The sequence below is a fragment of the Lynx canadensis genome, chromosome B4 (genome assembly GCF_007474595.2).
Source record: "Lynx canadensis isolate LIC74 chromosome B4, mLynCan4.pri.v2, whole genome shotgun sequence".
In the NCBI taxonomy this organism is placed as follows: domain Eukaryota; kingdom Metazoa; phylum Chordata; class Mammalia; order Carnivora; family Felidae; genus Lynx; species Lynx canadensis.
This window is the reverse complement of record NC_044309.1, coordinates 98,526,603-98,548,049: the sequence shown is the minus strand read 5'-3', so window position 1 is coordinate 98,548,049 and position 21,447 is coordinate 98,526,603. Positions and strand designations below refer to the sequence as shown.

Below are 21,447 nucleotides of genomic sequence, written 5' to 3'. Positions count from 1 at the left end.
TCCTCATATCATATGTAACTTACTTATTTAGATTATCACTTCTCCCCTCAATTGAATGTAAGCCCCATAAGGCAGGGATTGCTTATTAGTATTATTTTTACTACTGTATCCCCAGCATCTCAACAGAGTTCCATATTCAATGAACAAATTAATAAATGAATCCTATAAGATTCCATCATTAGTTCCTTTTATGAAGTACTCCAATTAGAAGGAATTGTCTGTCATTAAATTACCTCACGTTCCTATATCTTATTACTTTCTCTTTTCCCCTATTAGTCAGGGTTACCAGAGAAACAGAACTAATAGACATATATTCCCACCCACTCCCTTTTACACACACATGTACACCCATAGATTTTAAAGAAATTGGCTCATACAATTGTGGGGGCTGAAAAGCCTAAAATCTTTAAGGCAAGCTGACAAGCTGAAGATTCAGATAAGAGTTGATGTTGGAGTCTTGAGTCTGAAGGTTAGAAACTCAGGCAGAATTTCTACTCAGGCAGAATTTCTATGTTGCACTCTGGAAGCAGAGTGCTCTGGGAACCTTCTTTTAGGTACTTATGGAGGCTTCACCACAGAGGCAGGATTGATAAACTCCTTGGACTTGGATGATTAATTCAACTGGTAGCCCCCGTCCCCTTTTAGAAGGCCTGAGGGTGGGACGGAAACTTTCAACTCTAATCACATGGTCGGCTTCATTGGCAACTGCCCTCCATTCTTAGGTGCTTTCCAAGAGTCACGTCATCACCATAACAAAAGAAGTTTCCTTGTACTCACCATTTAAGAAAATTCCAAGGGTTTTAGGAACTCTGTGCCAGAAACCTGGAGGAAGATCAAGTATATATTTCTTACCATAAATCATAGTATCACAGCCTCCCCTCTTTTCAAAACCCTCTAATGACTTCCTGTCACATTTATAAAATCCAAATTCCTAGGTTTGGTTCAAAAGGCACTACATAATCTGACCATGGCTAATCTCTGCCCCCTATTCTACATTCTCCACTGGCTCCCTTGGCTTCAGCCACATCCATCAGCTTGGCAAGGATGCTCCACCCACAAGCATTTTGCACTTGCTGTTACTTTTGTCTGCAAAATTCCCCTCAATGAAGCCATACATGATCCTACAACTTCTATCTTTCAGTATTTATCCCAGTGTTTATCAGTGTTTATATTTTTCTTTATCACATTAATTGCTACTTGCGATAATAGTCTTTATTTAATGTTTATCGCCTCAGATTTTAACCTTCACTGAAACAGTGGTTTTATTTGCTTTATTTCTATATCTATAGCACCTAGAGCAGCTACTGAACCCACATGCCTTCAATAAATGTTAATTGACTGAATTAATGAGGAAATGAGCACTCCTTAACTTTCTAATAATGTATACAATTTTAAGCTATCTTATTCATCATATACATACTAGAGGCTCAATAAGTATTTTAGACTCAATTTAAAAGGCAATACTAGGTTGGCTTATAGACTTTACTTTTTCTAACACTGAATATATTTGCAGATAGTAGGTGTTCAGTGGTTGTTTGCTGACCTTCAAATGCAGGTTACTTTGGATCTGTCAATAACATAGTATAACATATGGTTAATGTAGTATTGTTTTGTGTATAAGGAAATTAACTGTCTGTAATAGCAACAGAACTTTTGTGAGGAACTGTTTTGAAAATTGGCAAAAAAGTGCAGTTTATATGTAGGGGCCAAAGGCAGGCCACCCCAAAATGTGCAACTTTGTTATATTGATTATTTTAAATAAAAGTTACTTAAGTAGTTAATGCAAGAGAGCACTCTGACCTGCTCCCTGCTTTGTCTCCTCTAAGCAAGAAATAAACTTCCCATGTGAAAGGTACTGTTCCTATACCAGGATGTAAGGTGACATCCTTATCCCCAGAGAAGAAATTAAGAGCCTAGAAGGGTATGTAAACAACCCTTGTTACTTTTTATTAATTTACTACCCCAGAGCAATCTGTTTAGAATAATTTACTAAACTCCCCAAATTCAGCTTTCTTTGTTCTTTGTTTTGTCAATTCTTCAGATTTATTGTCTCTTTGCATCCAAAAATATAAAAACTGCCTGCTTTGGTCATTTCTTTAGGTCAGTTTTATTATTGGACTCCTCCGTGGGCATACCTTGCTTGGAACCCAACAAATCTCTCAAACCAGAACTTTCCTTTTATTGATGAAGGGTTGATGCCCATAGACATTGTGTGCAGAGCAAAAAATAAATGAAAATTTCCTGATTCCTAGTTTTGTTCCCTTTCCATTGTATCGGTATTTTAATTTATATCTCCCTATATCCAAATATCTATGTACCTGTATGTATATATCTCTCTATAATACTATATTGCGTCTTGTCTTTTTAAATAATTGCAAGTTCTGGGACGCCTGCGAGGCTCAGTCCTTAAGCGCCGACTTTGGCTCAGGTCTTGATCTCTCGGTTCGTGAGTTCCAGCCCCATGTCAGGCTCTGCGCTTGCAAGCTCAGAGCCTGGAGCCTACTTCAGATTCTGTGTCTTCCTCTCTCTCTGCCCCTCCCCTGCTCATGCTCGGTCTGTCGCTGTCTCTTTCAAATAAACATTAAAAAATTTTTTTTAAATAAAAAAATAAATAATTGCAAGTTCCTTGACAGCGGGCATTATAACATAATTTTTTCCCCTCATAATATCTCTCTAGGATCTGAACTCCTGGTAGAGGCTGTATAAAATTTGTTAAAGAGAACTCACTTAAAAGAATTATATACAACACCCGTGGTGGATCCCGGCTGGGCTTTGGTCCCGTCTCTGCGCCTGAGAAGCCCATATATAAGTGAATCCTCTTCCACTTCCCCGCCGGGATTTAGAGGCACCCTGGAACTGGTCCCCGGATGAGACTCGGAGGCCCCCACAGGATTTCAGCAGCTCGCTCCCGCAAGTACCTCTGCGGGGTCGCTTGCTTCGCTGGCTGGGTTGGCCGAGGAAATACCCCACTCAGTATAGGGCAAGAGGTGGCGTGGAAGGAGCAAGGGATTTGGGCCGATCATCTTTTCCCTGCATTTGAGAAAGGGTTTGGAGGCCCAGCAAGGGGACGCCAGTTGCTAGGCAACCTGCAGACGCGGGCCTGGGCTTGGCAGAGTGTACTGGGAGCTGTGCCTTTCCAGCTTGTCTCAGCTGTCTCGGGGGAGTTCTCGATGGAATCGCCCCGTTGATACATACCTTTGCCATCCTTCCCACTCTGGACCTGCTCTTTACCTATCTTGTTGGGTCAATTCAGGTTGGCTGTCGTTGGCTGGTGTCACACCCCAGTCCTTGAATCTCCGATAGGAAGAGGGCGGAGCATTAGTTCAGGTACTTTGCGTTAATGCATAATCTTAACCTTTGTGTGTGTGTTGGGGGGGAGGGGTGTACCGACAATTACTGTTTGAACTTAAGAATGACGCCAGGTTCATTCAGATACTTGGGTCTCTTATCACCTGGGCTCCAAGATAAACTTGGTCCTCACTTGCATGGAGATTAAATACTAAATCTTTTCATCTTTTTCTTCTCTCCTTGATTATGGGATGGATTTGACCAATTTATTCTTCGCTTTCCATTATGTTCTGATTTGGTAGAAGCAAATTATAGTCACTAATATCACTAACCAAGAGGGAAATGGTGATAATTGCAATTGGAAATAATTATCCTTGAGAAATGAGAAGAGTGGGAGGTGAGTTCTGTTCTTTTTGGTAGCACTTAAGATAATGTGGTAAGACTTGGATCTGTTTGTTAACAACATTCATGACGTGCCAGCTATAATATCTCTTGACTTGTGGCAGTCCGGATGGAGACAGAGCCATTCAGAAGTACTTTTCCCTGCTTCCCGCCACCTCTCCTCCCCAACATACCCCAACTGAGTATTCCCGTCCGACATGGACAGACTTTGGTGTGCATTCCAAAGATCGGCTCACAGGCTATTTATTTGAAATTCTTTTGCCACCAGGTTTAGGTTTCTGGTGTTCTTGAGTCTCTAGCTAATTCTCCTCTCTTTCTTCTGACCTGTACCACCAGCAAGGGGGTAGTGTTAGAAAGAGATCTGAAACTGGTATAAATTCATGCTCAGTAATAACTGGCAAATAACTTGGCAAAGTAAAATCCCCCTTTTTTGGGTCACTGATTCCTCAGTTTGGAAATCAGAAGATTGAGCCATTTCATCTCTTCAGGCCTGTCCAAATCTTAAGATTCTTTGACAGAGGTGTCAGGAGCCTGACTGCTCCAATTCTGTAGATCCTGGAGTGTTCCCTGTATGATGGCACTGCCCTTTCCTACTCCTGTGATATCTGAATGAACCGTTTGTATGCTGCCAAGGTCTGAAATAACGCACATGTGAATTGACTGAATTCACCTATTCGGCAAATAGTTATTAAGTTCCTACTGTTTTCTAGGCTTTCTGCTAAGTGCTGAGATACAAGGTGAGCAAAACCATAGTCCTTGCCTTTGTGAGGCTTACAGTATAGCGTGAAAAATAATGATTACCATTCGTGCTTTGAATACCATATCTATTGTTTGAAGAACAGTATATGTAGCATGTGATCATGTCATTTATGTGCAGAGAAGGGAAACTAAGAATATGTTTAAAATGTGAACAGGTATTTGACTATGCATTAATTTATTGACTAAATTAATATTTATTATGTATCTGCTATATTAAGGACATGAAATCCAGCTTCATGGTCTTGACAGTTTATTAGAGACACGAAAAGAGTTAATTACAGTCAAAGCTAATGAGTGTTAAGCCTAGGGAAATACAGGGAGTAGGAAGTCCTGGAAAGAGTATTTACATTTTGTTGTTTTTGTTATTTGCAAATGAATTATGGCGATGTAACGTGACCTGTAGTGATTTGAAATGGCTGTAATGGTTTCTCAGGTATAGGTAATTGTGTGGTTGGTGTGGGGAGAAAATCACTTAGCTGATTGCTCAGCTTCTCTGTTTTAACTTGGGCTTGTTGGTTGCCAATCATCATGGCAAATACAACAGCTTTTGTGATGTGGTTAAAAGCAAACAACAGCCTCTTTCCCCCCACCAAAGCAATAACAACTTTAAGAAAGTTGCTTACTTGTGAAAGATAGCTCAGGAAAAAAAAGGCAAATTATTATCAAATCCAATATTGTGATGTTTTCAGAATATGTCTGCTGTTAGTTAATAAGTCTTCCTGATTTTACTCTTAACAGTAGAAATCTAGCCTTAGGTCATGGGGTCCTAGGGGAGGGGACTATGGAAATGGGGTAAAAGGAGCCATATAGATAAATTAGTGAAGAACTGGGATATCTCAGTAAGAGGATTTCATTGCAGTAAAACTACATTTTAATAATAATAATGATGGCTACCACGAATTGAATAACCATATTCCATATACATAGGAAGATGAGAAATGTAACATTAAACGCATTTTACAAATTAGAAATATTGGCTCGGAAAGGTTAAATTCTTACCCAAGCTTACATTATGGGAAAGTATCAAAAAAATGAGGATTTTAATATCAGTCTATATAACTCTATGCTGGCACTATGCCATGCCATCTTTCCTTAAAAATTAAATTACTATTAAAATAAATCCAAGTCTAATAATAGAAAAAGAAAGTATGAATTGTTAAACAACATATCCTCAGTATGATTAAGGTTGAAGTGTGAAATAAAATATTCAAAATTTGGGTGACTGAGGATTTTGGTTTTGTACAACTTTGCAAGTTGATGATTTTCAATATTTTCTTAACATGCGTTTTACCTGTCACCTCATAATTACTAATTGGACCATCCGCTCTGTTTTATTCTTTGTATTGAAGAATACTGTTTGCATAACAAGATTTTTCATTAGCTTACTCTGGTAAAGTCAAAACTCCTAAAGGTTTAGGAAAAGAGTAAAGAAAATAAATTTATACCACTTTGTGGTAGAGAAGTACAAGCATTAGTTTTCTATCACTACCGTGAAAAATTCCCACAAACTTAGTGGTTTGAAACAACATAAATTAACTCATTATTTATTATTTATTTTATAGTTCTAGAGATCAGAAGTACAAAAAAGAGTCCTACAGGGCTAACATTAAGATGTCAGCAGGGCTGGCTCCTCCTGGAGGTTCCAGGGGAAAATTCGTTCCTTGCCTCTTCTGACTTGTGGAGACTGCTCATGACCTCTCCCTCCACTTTCAAAGCCAGCTATATAGCATCTTCACTCCTCTCTGACCTGTGCTGTCTTTCTTACATCTTCTGTTTCATACTCTGATTATTCTGCTCCCTCTTATAAGGACCCTGATGATTACATTGGGCCCTGCAGATAATCCAGGATAATTTTCACACCTCTAAATCCTTTAGATAATCACATCTGAAAAGTCCTCCTTGTTGTATAGGGTAAACATATTCACAGGGCCCACTGATTAGGGCATGGACATCTTTGGGGGAGCACTATTCGGACTAGCATTTGCCCCACATAATGTAATCACCCACAAAAAGTTGATTTGAGTGAAAGAAGTAAGAATGATTAACCACATGATTTCTTTCCATGTAGTAGTAGTATGCAATTTTCATGGCTTGTTTAAAATTAGAGTAAGAATGACCGTTTTGTATGTTTTTACCCTTTTCAAAGTATACTGCAGGATAAATACGTGAACTTGGATGGATTTAGAGGTTAAAGGAGTTGCTACTTCTCCTACGAGTCAAACTCAGCCATTCTCTGGAAGAAAGCTGCTGCAAGTATGTGTGCTATATAGTTTTCCTCTTGTAGGATGATTCATTAAATAATTGCCTGATTATTCATTAAATGATTCATTAAATTCATTAAATGATTTATTAAATCATTGGCCATTTTCTTCATGTTTTTTATGACTACTTATACTTACAAATATTTAGGATCCGTATTTTCTAGATTTGAAGAAGTGAGTGGCCAGGATTGAAGATAATCAATTAAAAACTTGGTCATTGCTTGAATTAGTTTTATTTGTAAAAATCAAGCTTATTATTATTGTTTTCATATTATTATCTTAAAAATTATCTGTGTGTATCTGTAGAAAATGTAAGAAATAAGAATAGTAGAAAGAAGAAGAGAGTATCAGTATACATTTTGTATTAGGTAAGAAGAGAATCTGGGCTTCTATTAAGACCTTTATTCTTTGTAAACCTTCATAATATCACCCTTGTGTATATAAATCATTGATTAAGCACAAATTTACAGCTACTTTTCCCTTGTTTCCATCACAGAATTGGGTAAATATAAATTTTAGTTTAGAAATACATACAAGTGATGTATATTTATATTTCTTTATTCTTATTATTCTAAATATTGAATGCCTACTGCTTGTCCAGACACCATGATAAATGTTTCATTAACTTATATCACTTAATTCTTACAACACACCTTTGAGGTAGGTATTATTATTAACCTACTTTTAGAAGTGGAAGGACTGTGGGTCCTCGAGATTAAGTGACTTGCCAAGATTTTGAACTCCAGTTCTGACTTCAAGATCTGTGCTCTTTACTCAGATATCATTACAAACACCAACAGCTGGGAAATATGTGTAGGAGATAAGAATACAAAAACTTGTTCAGCCCCACTGATAATCAGGGGAATGAAAATTAGCATCATGATATACTTTTATGCCTCTATTAAATTAGAGGAAAAATGTAATATTGAAATACTCAGATTTAGAATCGGTGCATTCTTAACTGGTACCATGAGGGAAAGTGGGTGGGGAAATGGCTTAAACAGGTGATGGGGATGAAGGAGAGCACTTTTGATGAGCACAGAGTGACGTATAAAAAAAACCTGACCAAAACATCAATGATAATTCACAGTATTAACTGATTATAATTTATATGAATTGATTTCAATTTACATTGTAATAGTGACATTAGAAAAATTAGTGTATAGAGTTTTGAAAATACAAAAGTTTCTTTATTAATAATGACTCATGCTGCTGTCTTTAAATCTGCTTTGTTAACTTTTTGGCCTTTGAAATAATTAGAAAAGCAGGATATTACATAGAAATCATCACCTCTTTGCAAAGCTTTCAGGAGTTGAATTTCTGGAATGCAGAGGCATTTGATTGTAATGTGTATATTATGTTCTTTAGAAAATGACTAGTCTAAATTGAAATTCTACAGAATCAAATATAAGAAAACCCAAAAAACAAAACAAAACAAAAAACCCTGGTACCACATTCCTGGAAACAAGATTGGTGGTGTGTATTGACCTATAAAATTTTTCAAGTGATTTGATGCAAATAAAATCCCTGGAATCGGGGCGCCTGGGTGGCTCAGTTGGTTAAGCGTCCAACTTCAGCTCAGGTCACCATCTCGGGGTCCATGAATTCGAGCCCCGCGTCGGGCTCTGGGCTGATGGCTCAGAGCCTGGAGCCTGCTTCCGGTTCTGTGTCTCCCTCTCTCTCTCTGCCCCTCCCCCGTTCATGCTCTGTCTCTCTCTGTCTCAAAAATAAACGTTAAAAAAAAAAATCCCTGGAATCTATTCTATGGAAATAATTTTAAATATAGAAAAACTCAGATGAAAACAAAGGTATTTTTTAAAAGTGTGTGTTTTTTTAATAATGAAAAAATACTGGAAAAGTATGTAGCAATTGAGAAATACTAGATGAACATGATTTAAGGAGTAACATGGAAGTTGCTTAAAATAAAAGGGGAAAAAGACAGTATGCAAGCCATTACAAATTTGTCTAAATCTATAGAATACACACTAAGAGTGAGCTCTAATGTAATGGATTTTGAGTGATGATGATTTGTGAATGTTGGTTTATCAATTGTAACAAATGTACCACTCTGGTGAGGGATATTAATAATGGGGAAGGCTATGCATATGTGTGGTCAATAGGGTTTTTTGGTGTTATGAGCACCCTGTTTCAATTTCAACACCTTCAACTAGCAATGCTCTGACGCAATTGGGTGACCTACAATTCAACTCAGTTTTGACACTATCAACCCAGAGATAGCATCAGGTTCCACAGGTTAAGCGTTCAGTTTTAAAGACTGCACACCTTCTCCAACTTCAAACAAGCCCAGGTTGTTACCTGTGCTTCTGGCTACAGGCTGGAGTTGACACTCAGATACTGGTACTTCTGACCGACAAGCTATGTAAGTCAGAGGTTCCCACAGCCTCCTCCTTGAGTTTGATTAATTTGCTAGAGTGGCTCACAGAACTCAGAGAAACATTTTATTTACTAGATTACCAGTTTATTATAAAAATATGTAACTCAGGAATAGCCAGAGAGAAGAGATGGGTATGGCAAGGTATGGGAGAAGGGGCAGGAAGCTTCCATGCCCTCTCTAGGCATGCCACTCTCTCAACCTCCACGTTTTCACCAACCCAGAAGCTCTCTGAATGCTGTCTTTTTGGGATTTTATGGAGGTTTCATTACATAGGCAAGGTTGATTAAATCATTGGCCATTGGTGATTAATTAAACTTCTAGCCCTCTTCTCCACTCCCTGGAGGTCAGGAGGTGAGAGTGAAAGTCCAACCCTCCAATCACAGGGTAGGCTTTATTGGCAACCAGCCGTCAAGTTTAGGAGCTTTCCAAAAGCAACCTCATTAACATAACAAAATACATTTATTTCTCTTAACTTTAAAAAAAATTTTTTTTTAACATTTATTTATTTTTGAGACAGAGAGAGACAGAGCATGAACAGGGGAGGGGCAGAGAGAGAGGGAGACACAGAATCTGAAACAGGCTCCAGGCTCTGAGCTGTCAGCACAGAGCCCGACGCGGGGCTCGAACTCATGGACCGCGAGATCATGACCTGAGCCGAAGTCAGACGCTCAACCGACCAAGCCACCCAGGCGCCCCTATTTCTCTTAACTTTGAGAAAACTCCAAAGATTTTGGGAGCTGTAACCCAGGAACTGGACAAGACCAAATATATATGAGAAATCTGTTTTGGTCATATGAATGTCCAAATGTATATTTCTTACAAATCATAATATCACAGGGGATATACAGCAAATATCTGTATCTTCCACTCAATTTTGCTATGAACCTAAAACTCCTAAAAAATAAAGTCTATTTAAAAAAAAAAGGACAGGGTATAGCCAGCTAGGGGTCCCTGGGTGGCTCAGTCAGTTGAGCCTCCAACTTGATTTTGGCTCAGGTCATGATCTTCTAGTTCGTGGCTTCAGGCCCTGTGTCAGGCTGTGCATTGACAGTGCTAAGCCTACTTGAGATTCTTTGTCTCCCTCTCTTTCTCAAAATAAATAAACTTAGAAAAAAGTAAATAAAGGGCCAGCTAGTAATTTTGGCTTTATGGGCTGTTGTCTCTGTTGCAATCACTTAACTCTGCTGATGTAATGAGACAATTCATAAATAAATCAATGTGGTTGTGGTTCAATAAAAGTTTATTTATAAAACAGAGCTGGACCATAGTTTGCCAACTCTGGCCCAGGGATTTATAAGCTATAATTTACCTTCATTCTGGATTGGCTAGCAAAATTTTGTTGGAATTAGACAATAAAGGTAACTGCCATTGTGAAATAGGCCTATGACTTTAAAAGACTGTCTTTAAGTCAAAACACTTTCTGGGGTCTCTTAAAACACCTTCTGGGGGGGAGGGAGGGAGGGAGGGAGGAGGGACAGTGCGGAGGCACCTGTGTGCCCCAGTTGGTTAAGTGCCCAAGTCTTAATTTCGGCTCAGGTCATACTCTCAGGTTTCTGAGATCCAACCCTGCACTGGGCTCTGTGCTGACAGTGCAGAGCCTGCTTGGGATTCTTTTTCTCCTCTCTCTGCCCCTCCCCTGCTCTTGTGAACTCTCTCTCTTTCTCAAAATAACTAAATAAACATTAAAAAAAAATACAAGGCTTTCTGGGGGATAATGATGGTGATAATTATGACAACTACAGTTATATTCTGTTTAGATTTTCTTCCTAAGTTTAGATGATATCATGATGTTTTCCAAGTACAATTAAGACAATCTTTGATATGCGATAGAGGTGTGCTGCTACTTTAAGCTATGATGTATGTGTTATAGACAATTGACCTTTAACTCGTTTGAACTGCATGGGTACATTTATATGCAGATTTTTTTCAATAAATACAATGTGTTTTCTATTCTGTATGATTTTCTTAATAACATTTTCTGTAGCTAACTTTATTGTAAGAATGTAGCATATAGTACATACAACATAAAATATGTGTCAATTGACTTTATATTCCTAGTCAACAGTAGGCTAGTAGTAGTTAAGTTTTTGAGGAGTCAAAAGTTATACATGCATTTTTGACTGTATGGGGGGAGGTGGTTAGTACCTTTAACCCCAGCATTGCTCAAGGGTCAACTATTTTATATATATATATATATTTTTTTTCTAATTAGCTGATTATTTTGTGATTTTATATTTCTGCATTTTAACTTTTTATTAGAATAGTATTTAAAACAATGCCGTATTAATTAAGTTTATACTGAATTGAATAAAGTTTATACCGTTCTCTTTGGTCAATTAGAGTGATGAAGCTCAGTCTTACATGTAATTTCTTCTTCTTTTTTTTTTTAATTTATTTATTTTGAGAGAGAGAGAAAGAGTGTGAGGGAGGGGCAGAGAGAGACAGGGATGGAGAAAATCCCAAGCAGGCTCCGTGCTGTCAGTGCAGAACATGATGCGAGGCTCAAACCTGTGAACTGTGAGATGATGACCTGAGCCAAAATCAAAAGCTGGATGCTTAACAGACTGAGCCACCCAGGCGCCCCTTGAATGTAATTTCTATACTTATTGTCAGTATCACAAAAATGACCGGTTAGATAACATTTAAGAAGTAAGCTAGAAGTGTTGATGAATTGTTTGCTGCACTTATTAACTTGAATTTCTCTATGACTCATATGTATTTCTTATTCCATGGTGGCTGAGCTCACCACCATGAGCTCACCACTCAATTTATCATGAGTAAATTTCATGTCTTTGCACAATTTTTTGGAAATAATATTGAACATCTACAAATGTATACATGTGTATATTTGTCTCTTCTTTGCTTAAATCCTGCAGTTTTCACATTACCTTTAGGGCAAGGTCCAAGTTCTTTGACTTGTATTATGGAACAGTTCTGGCCACAATCTCCTTGCTCTGGATTTCAGCCCTGTCTAGCTGCTAACTCTTGGCCTGTGGGCTCGTGCAGGATGAGTTGTTTCCTGACTAAAGCAATATTCTCCCTTCTGCCTTTATCTGGCTAACTGCTACTTATCCTTCAGAGTTCCATTTCAAGGTTACTTTTTTTTGTTTTTGAAAAAACGTCCTCAGTTTCCTAGACTTGTTGGGTACACATGCTATATGTAGTTGCTCTGTCATAGCACGTGTTTTTCCGCATTATTGTTTGTTTGAATGAATGTCTTTCCCAGCAGACAGGGCGCCATGAGGGTAAAGATTGTCTGTGTTGCTTATCATCTTATTTCTGTGTCTCAAGCATAGTAAGGAGAGCCTTAATAATTATTTCTTCTATGAAGTTTACTGAGAAAATAATAATCAGCTTTACTGAATTGACTCATTGCTTATCTTTTAAAGTATAAATAAAGGGTATATACATACTGATTTTTTCTTTTAATTAAAGCAAGGACGGACTTCCAAATCACGGGCAATCCAGAATCCTTGCCTCCCTGTGTAAGTCACATTTCTTCACATTTGAGCTATTTAATGGGCGAACATATATAATACGTTAACAAATAAAAAAAAAAGCAAAATTTTATATGTAGCTGTGATTGTGAATTGCAAAAAAATTGATATTCATGTAGATGGCCTGAAAATTGCTATGCCAGAATGGAAGCAGGATGATAGGATTGAGGCTACTACTTGTCTTGTTTTTTATTTTCTTTAATATTCTTACATTTTCCTGAAAAGGTTAAACTATTGTGTTATTTAGAAAATTGAGCTAAGTGAATTTATTAAAGAAATGTATGAAATTTTGAATTTTAAAACTAGGATAGTCAAAATGAATTTAATGAAAAGTATCTGTGACCCTAACCTTATCTTGAGAAATATGACAATTTTGTCAATCTTATTTAAATGATTTTAGTTTTGGACGGACTACATTAATTTATGTTTTATATTGTACATTTTTGCCTTTTAAAATTTGGAAGGTTATCATTTTTATATTTTTTCAAGTATTTTAGACTACAGGACTTATTAGATAATAGAAGTTAAAACCCTAGTAATTTGTTAGGCTGAACCATATGAAATTAATAAGTATCAGCAATTTCATGTGGTTCTACATAACAGATACCTCTGTACTCATCTAGACAAAGAATAGAGGTAGGTGCCAGCCTTAGATAAATATATTCAGTGTGTACTGACAATCAATCCCATTCTTGTTAAATGTTTAACAACTGGTTTTCTGAAAGTGTACTATAAGTTTATTTAAAATTTTACTTGTTAATCATACATAAACTTAAGTATTTTTTAAGTTGGTTATAAATTTTACTCCTATGGAAGATATATAGTAGGCAATTTACAAATACTGTAAAAATACTGTAAAAAAATTTACAAATTTACAAATAAATATATAAACTCTCTTTTGGAAATTCCATGTAGCCAATTGATTCTCACGGAATGCTTTTTGTTTTCTGCTGAATTCTTGTATCTGCAGCTGACGAACCATTAGTTCAATTTATGAACATTGGCTGATATTTTCATTTATTGTAAAGTGATGTGAGTGATTTATTTGTTGACGTAAGTAATAGTTTCAAATTCTGGTACAATATTTCCTCAGTTTTTTGTTATTTGCAATGTGCCAATTACAGATACGATACACTTTTTAAGTTTAATCTGTACCATTAATGTTTTCTTCACTACTGTTTTAAGTCTCAGAAATCAACAAAATAATAAATCAAGTCCTGATTCATAGCATTTGCCAATGTCCATGTCAATCATCCTGCTGTGGCTGATTTCTTTTCTTTTTTTTTTTATTTTTGGGACAGAGAGAGACAGAGCATGAACGGGGGAGGGGCAGAGAGAGAGGGAGACACAGAATCGGAAACAGGCTCCAGGCTCTGAGCCATCAGCCCAGAGCCCGACGCGGGGCTCGAACTCACGGACCGCGAGATCGTGACCTGGCTGAAGTCGGACGCTTAACCGACTGCGCCACCCAGGCGCCCCTTGCTGTGGCTGATTTCAAGCTATGTGTAATATTACTGAACCCAGACTTGGAAAGAGATGCACACCGTTATACTACCACACAAATACCATAGGTGTAAATAACTTCTAGAACATAGATAATAGTGAAGCACGGTAAAGTCATTAAGAAGTGATGACTTCAAGTATTTATGACCTTTGTTTTTAATATAGCTTATTTAATTAGAAGTTTATATAATCTTATCTTTAATAATGCTTTGTTAACAACTAGCTCAAAAACTACTGAACCTTTGTGTAACACACGCCTCTCACAGCTGGTAGGTGCAGCACACCATTGGCTTTAGTGTACCTTTTTATATAAGATGCAGCATGTGTGACTTGCAACTATTAAAGCCTCATTTTAAAAAGTAATGGGATGCATAGATTATTTCTTTCAGGGTTCCACGACTTGATTTGGGAAGCCTTGTTGACTCTGATGAGGAGGTAATTTTTACTTGGTATTTATTATAAAAAACATTTGAACACAATATTGCATAGCGCTCATAATAAATGTTATTTAATTTTATTTTAGGATGGCTTTTCATATATCCCACTTAGTACTGCGCATATTCATTTTAACCCACCAGTTTCATAGAACCAGGACTGATCTTCAGCTGGGAAACAAAGTATAAGCTTCCTGGTACTTACGACCACAGTCCATCCTGAGCAGTTCCACTTGCTTTGGTTGCTCAGTGATGCTGTACCAGCGAAATATTTTACATATGACCTCTGTTTAGCATGTAGATCATAATGATCTGTTTCTTAAGCATAAATGTTAAGGTAAATGATAAACCTGTGTATGTTAATAAGGAAAATTAATAATTATTTTCATTTTTTTTTTCTGGTGGATAACATGCTTTTTATTTTTACATCTAGGAGCAAGACATAATACCTGAAAACTTACCAGGACCAACAAGCAAATATAAACTAAAATATCAGCAACATAAAACTGAAATGAAAGAGGGATATAAACAGTACAGTCAGAGAAATGCAGAAAATCCAAAACCAGGTGTCACGCAACAGTCTCCAAGAAACAAGGCAGATGACAAGGTATTGTATGAGACTTCATGAAGTTCTGATGTAATTAAAAAAAAAAAAAAAAGAAATTCCATGTATCAGAGAAGTCTTTTTGTCTGGGGTGTCTTGCTGTTAGTCACAGTAAGTATAGTAGCTAGCATTTGTTTTTGTGTTCTAGGGACTATTTGAAGTGATTTGCTTGCATTAACTAGTTTATTCTTAAGAACTACTCTAAGGGTTTATTATTTATCATTTTCAAATGTGAAAACTCTAGCCAGATGACCTAGTCATCTTTTCTCTGTTAGAAGTTTTCATTATTTTGGGATTGGAAATAAGACAATATCACAAAGCTGTTTTTGATGTAGCTATCCTGAACTCTCTTTGTCTCACAGTCTAAATTAAAATTGTTTTTAATTATTTATTTTGTGAGAAAGAGACAGAGAGAGAGACAGACAGACAGACAGACAGACCACGAGATGGAGAGGGGCAGAGAGAGAGGGAGACACAGAATCTGAAGCAGGCTCCAGGCTCTGAGTTCTCACACAGAGCCTGACGCGGGGCTCGAACTCACGAACTGTGAGGTCATGACCTGGGCTGAAGTTGGACGCTTTAACCGACTGAGCCACCCAGATGCCCCTCACAGTCTAAATTTTAAAGTTGAAAAGTGATTATAGATGTGACAGTGACCCTATTTTATTCTAAAACTGTCATCACTCCGTGATTTTCTTCTGCGTCATGTTGGGAGATGTTTTTTTAACATCATGAATTACTAAAGTTATGCTTTTATTTAATATTAATTAGATGTAAATTCACCATTCATGACTATGAGAGCAAACTAACCATAATATATTTAATGGCTTTTCATAAGCATATTGGCAAGGTCAACCTTGAATTGTGGAAAGAAAGGTTTAGAAACATTGTTTATGACACTACTAGCCATAAAAGAGATAATAGTTGGATGTAGTAGTTAACTTTTTGTAAGAATATTGTATTTTCAGGGAAGTTTGATGGTTGTATCAGCTTAACATTTTTTATAGGTAAAAAGAATTGATTAATTTATAAGTAGGTATGGCATATCATCTATCCATGTAGGAACTATCTTGAACTAACTACTACATCACATGGTGTTTAGTGGAAAGAGTAACAAAAGTTATGGGATTATTTTGTCTCTATTATGTTAAGACACATATCCCAGATCCAAACAGATGTATACAAATGTAATAATCTAATGTCTATAATCATAGGCAGGATAATTTCACAGCCCTGTAGCATCCGGCCATGTATTTATAAGTTTTACCATGTAATATTTATTTTTTTTTTTTTAATTTTTTTTTTCAACGTTTATTTATTTTTGGGACAGAGAGAGACAGAGCATGAACGGGGGAGGGGCAGAGAGAGAGGGAGACACAGAATCGGAAGCAGGCTCCAGGCTCTGAGCCATCAGCCCAGAGCCCGACGCGGGGCTCGAACTCACGGACCGCGAGATCGTGACCTGGCTGAAGTCGGACGCTTAACCGACTGCGCCACCCAGGCGCCCCTACCATGTAATATTTAGATCACTGTAATAATGTTGGGGAAATAGACTAAAGATATCTAAAAGCTCATGCTCTATTTGCTGCAGCAAAGTAGTTTAAAATATTTTTAAGCAAAGCTTTGATTTCCTTGAACATGTGTTCAGATGAGGGCATTTGTTTATTTTTGGTTAAGAGAGGAACCAATATTTCTTGCAAAGCTTCCCATATGTTTGGTAAACACTTATAGTATGAATAAAGAACTTTATAGAAGCCAGCATATGCATATTTTCTTTTGGAAAAAAATTCTGTTTTGCTTTGATTTTTAAAATCTACATATAAATGTATACAATTATTATTTCATGTGTTCTTGATAGTCTTGCAAAAAGACCTGGTTTCTATACGTAATAATTTTGTACTTAAGGGTTCGAACAACTTATTTGATATTTTTTTAGATTTTTGCCATTACGAAAATCAAAATTGCTGTATACATGGGGCTATTAGTAAAACTGTTTACAATTACATTAATTAGCATTGGAATAGTAATCTCTGGAAATAGAAGGGCTCTCTGATATCAGAAATGTAAGCCTCTTGATAAAGTAGGGAACAACATGTAAATTGATTCTTTTTACTGATTAAAAAAAAAAAGCTAAAGTTAGACTTATTTAGGACCTAGGACAATAACTAAAGGTCATAATCACCCATTAGTCAAACTGATATTGTCAGTCAACAGATAATTAATTAAACAGTAAGATAAAAGTTCCCCTCTGCTTGTTTAACAGCAGATTTCCTTTGTTGAGTTTCCTTCCATTTAGTGTAAAAAGCTGATGAATCCTTATTGTCAAATTATTTCCCAAAATGTGAACTTATATTTTAAATAATGAAATATCTTTAAAATTTTTTTTTCAACGTTTATTTATTTTTGGGACAGAGAGAGACAGAGCTTAAACGGGGAGGGGCAGAGAGAGAGGGAGACACAGAATCGGAAACAGGCTCCAGGCTCTGAGCCATCAGCCCAGAGTCCGACGCGGGGCTCGAACTCACGGACCGCGAGATCGTGACCTGGCTGAAGTCGGACGCTTAACCAATTGCGCCACCCAGGTGCCCCTGAAATATCTTTAAATAAAGCATGAAAATCATTAAACTTCAATTTTATAGAAAACAGTAATTAAGTCAGTAAATAAAACAAATATTTTTGCCCTTACAGAATATATATCATAATGGAAGGACTTAGCAAGAAAAAAATATTAGTGAATGAATGAATCAATCAACCCATCTAGCCTGACAGATGGTGATAAATGCTATGGATGGAGGGGAACTGGGAAGACCAGGGTTCAAGGTTGGGATCGCAACTTGTACAGGATCACCAGGGAAGATCTTTCCCATAGGTAGCATTTCAGCACACGACTGGTGCACAAGAGGTGATGCACAAGCCACTCAGAATAAACTCTGAGTGTCAGGAAGCAGGAGGGAGCATAGAGTGTTCAAGAAATATCAAGGAGGATGGGGCACCTGGGTGGCTCAGTTGGTTAAGCCTTTGATTCTTGATCTTGGCTCAGGTCATGATCTCCCAGTTTGTGGGTTTGAGCCACGAGTCAGGTTCTGTGCTGACAGCATGGAGCCTGCTTGTGATTCTCTCTCACTCTCTCTCTCTCTCTCTCTCTCTCTCCTCTCTCTGCCTCTTCCCATGCTGGCTCTCTCTATCAAAATAAATAAATAAACACTAAAAAAAGAAGAAATACCAAGGAGGATGGTGTGGTCAGAGGAGGAAGAGGAAGGGAGAGATGAGGAGAGAGTTAAGGGAGGGCGGGGAGGCAGCTCTGCGAGGCCTTGTAGACCACGTAAGAACTTTGCCTTTTACTCTGAGGCAGAAAGCGCCTTTGCTGTGTTGAGGATGGGTTTTGCGAAGAATGGGGCGAAGCTGGAAGCGGAAAGTATTTGTGGCGTCTGTCACAATAAGCCATACAAGAGATGAGGACAATGGCAGCAGAGTTGGATAAGAAGTGGTCATGATGAGAAACCAGATTCTGGGTAGATTTTGAATAATTGAGAATATTTGCTGAGAATATTTGTTGATGGTTTGGTTGCAGGCTTAGGAGAAAGAGATGATGAAGGATGCCTCTAAAGTTTTGGGCCTGAACAATTGGAAGGGGAGGGAAGGCCACCAGGAAGTCTGGTCTGGGGCGGTTAAATTTGACATACCAAGGGGGAAATGTCACCCTTTCCCTTTTGTAAAAGGATAAGAATAAGCTGAAACAAAATAAATAAAAATCTTTTGAAAGTTTCTTTCAATCTAAACTTAGTGCAGACCTTTGCTTATACTTGAACATAATCTGTTAATTTAATCAGCTTAATTTACCTTATATAATGCTAAACATCTTTTTTGATGCCTGTTAAAATAAATCACTATGCAGGAAAAACAAATATATTAGCAGGTAAATAAATAAAATTATAAAGTATCCTCATAAATTGATTTCCCAATAGTTAATACTTATACAAGATGTGTTATTCATTTGTTGAATAAATATCGAGTGTTCACAATGTGTGGTCCTGTTCAGGCATCAGGGATACTGCAATAGAAAAGACAGTTCCACCCTAATGGAATGTCTAGCAGGAGAGGCAGGCAATAATTCACAAACAAATGTATAAGATTTCATGTAGTAGTCAAAGGTCATGAAGACAGAGTAGAGTATGAACATGGAGTGTGACCTTTCGAGAAGATCTAAAGTGAGAACAAACCCTGGAGGAAAAACTCTTGAAATCTATTATGTTTTTGGCAGTTGCTATCCCGCTGGGACATTTTTGTTGTTGTTGTTAAGGCAATATAAGTACATCTTATATTCAGAGAAAAATTTAGTGTTTATCTTTAGGATCCCAGAGAATCCTTTACCTTAAAGGATAAACCCCATCTCTTAGTACTTCTGAATTTCATTGTATGAAGGAGTGGACATTGCCCATTTTTATTAACTTTACAAAGACTCAAATGGACAATAATAGTTATAATAGTTGCTACTTTGTATCTAATGCTGACTCTATATCAGATACTTTTATAGGTGTTGGGCATTTAATCTGTGTGTGTGTGTGTGTGTGTGTGTGTGAAGTAGATACTGTTATTAATTCCCATTGCCATGAATAAGCCAAGGCACAGAGAGGTCATCTAGCTAGAAGGTGGAAGAAATGGATTCAAATAGGCAATCTGATTGTCAGAGATTGTACTGTTAACTGCTACACAAATAACTATTGACATGTTCAGAGGTGATTTAATACTCTATTTTGTTAAAAACAAATATGCTGAGTATGTGAACTGAGTACAAACTCTCATGAGTTTATTTATTGCTTTCACTTGCAGTGTGTACAAGGTGAAGCAGCCATCATCGATGGTCTTACAACTCTGGATAGGAAAGCCCTCTTACAGCAGGGTTATGCAGACATCCCGTACAATGCACCATGGTGTATGAGGAAGTCTGATGCCGTAAGTTACCAGTATTTTTATTTACTTGTTAACCCATTAAGTTCATTTGCCCTCCAAGATTTTCCAGACTTAAAACTGAATAAATAATTGGAACAATTGAATTTGGACTGAGGTGGATGTTCACTAATGAGTAAATCGAGTCCTCAATTTTACCAATGGTTGCTGTTTGGTATATTTACCGTGGAAAAATAGTCTTGAATCTTTAAGAGTTTGTAAAAATTTAGTTTATGCTATCAAAAATGTTAATTGGCTGCTGTTTTTGTCAGTGGGTTTAATTTAGCATCACCCCTGCCTCCAAAGTAACCTAGTTAGTTTTTGGAAAGTGATAAGCAAATAGGACTAGAGAAATTCCAGCACGTTAAGGAAAAGGGCAGGAATCAAGTAATTTTTTTTTTTTTTAAGGAAAAGGGAAGCAAAGCTCTAGATTCTCAATATTAACTCTAAATTGCATCTTTTATAAAATCAATTGGATTGTTGGATGAGGATCGCTTAGGGCAGATCTGATACAAATAGATAATGACATTTCTATAGTGTCCTGGGGTAATCAGACCAAGCTGCTTGAAGTTGGAGTCCACTGGCCAGCCCAGACACCCCCAGGTGATTAATATCTTAGACATGTTAGTAATGAATTGATGAAATACCAGTGTGTGGTGGCTCCAAAGTTGGGAAAATTCTGGCTTAAATAACCTAAATATAATAAAACATTACAGTTTTAGCCAGTTACATTATCATTATCATTGAGAGGGAAGTCAATATATATTTTATTGGAATTACAATCATCCAGAATTAGTATGTTCTGAATTGACAACAATGTGTAATCAGTCTCCGGACTATGTACTGATTTTCTGTGGATGACCAAGTTACTACCTTGCTATAGTTCTTTTACTAAAACAACATAAACATTATTTTATATGCCTATTATTATTGAGATATTTATGTTTAATAGAATAAGGAATCTTACCAGGATTATCCTAAAATTAAAAAAAGCCACTTTATAAGACAAAACAGTATCCCAGATAAGGCTTACTTTGATATGTTCCTGAAGTTACACTCGAAATGAGTATTACTGATTCTTAAGGCCTATTGAGTGTTCTTGATTTCATCCAAAGCCATCTGGGTGTTAGTGGATTTCTTTTACTCACAATCATTTTAATTCACTAAATTCAGCATCACGTACATTTTACTTCATTGTGGTAGCAGGCATTTATCATCCCCCCCACACCCGCCCAAGGAAATGTTTGTGTGAGTACACTTTGAATGCGTTTGAAATTAGTACTGATTTATTTTTAATTTTTTGTAATGTTTATTTATTTTTGAGACAAAGGGAGACAGAGCGCAAGTGGAGGAGGGG

General features: G+C 37.1%; 1 protein-coding gene across 1 annotated transcript in view; it reads left to right on the top strand.

The window, feature by feature from the left end:
• The first annotated feature begins 2,783 nt into the window (after window positions 1-2,783).
• Window positions 2,784-21,447, top strand: part of CAPS2 (calcyphosine 2) — a 51,313-nt gene continuing 32,649 nt past the window's right edge. Inside the window, exons 1-6 of the mRNA XM_032594012.1 lie at window positions 2,784-3,327; window positions 6,596-6,702; window positions 12,541-12,590; window positions 14,495-14,540; window positions 14,973-15,146; window positions 19,974-20,096. Coding sequence (XP_032449903.1) covers window positions 6,625-6,702; window positions 12,541-12,590; window positions 14,495-14,540; window positions 14,973-15,146; window positions 19,974-20,096 — 471 coding nt within the window. The 5' untranslated portion in view covers window positions 2,784-3,327; window positions 6,596-6,624. The remainder of the gene's footprint in view (window positions 3,328-6,595; window positions 6,703-12,540; window positions 12,591-14,494; window positions 14,541-14,972; window positions 15,147-19,973; window positions 20,097-21,447) is intronic.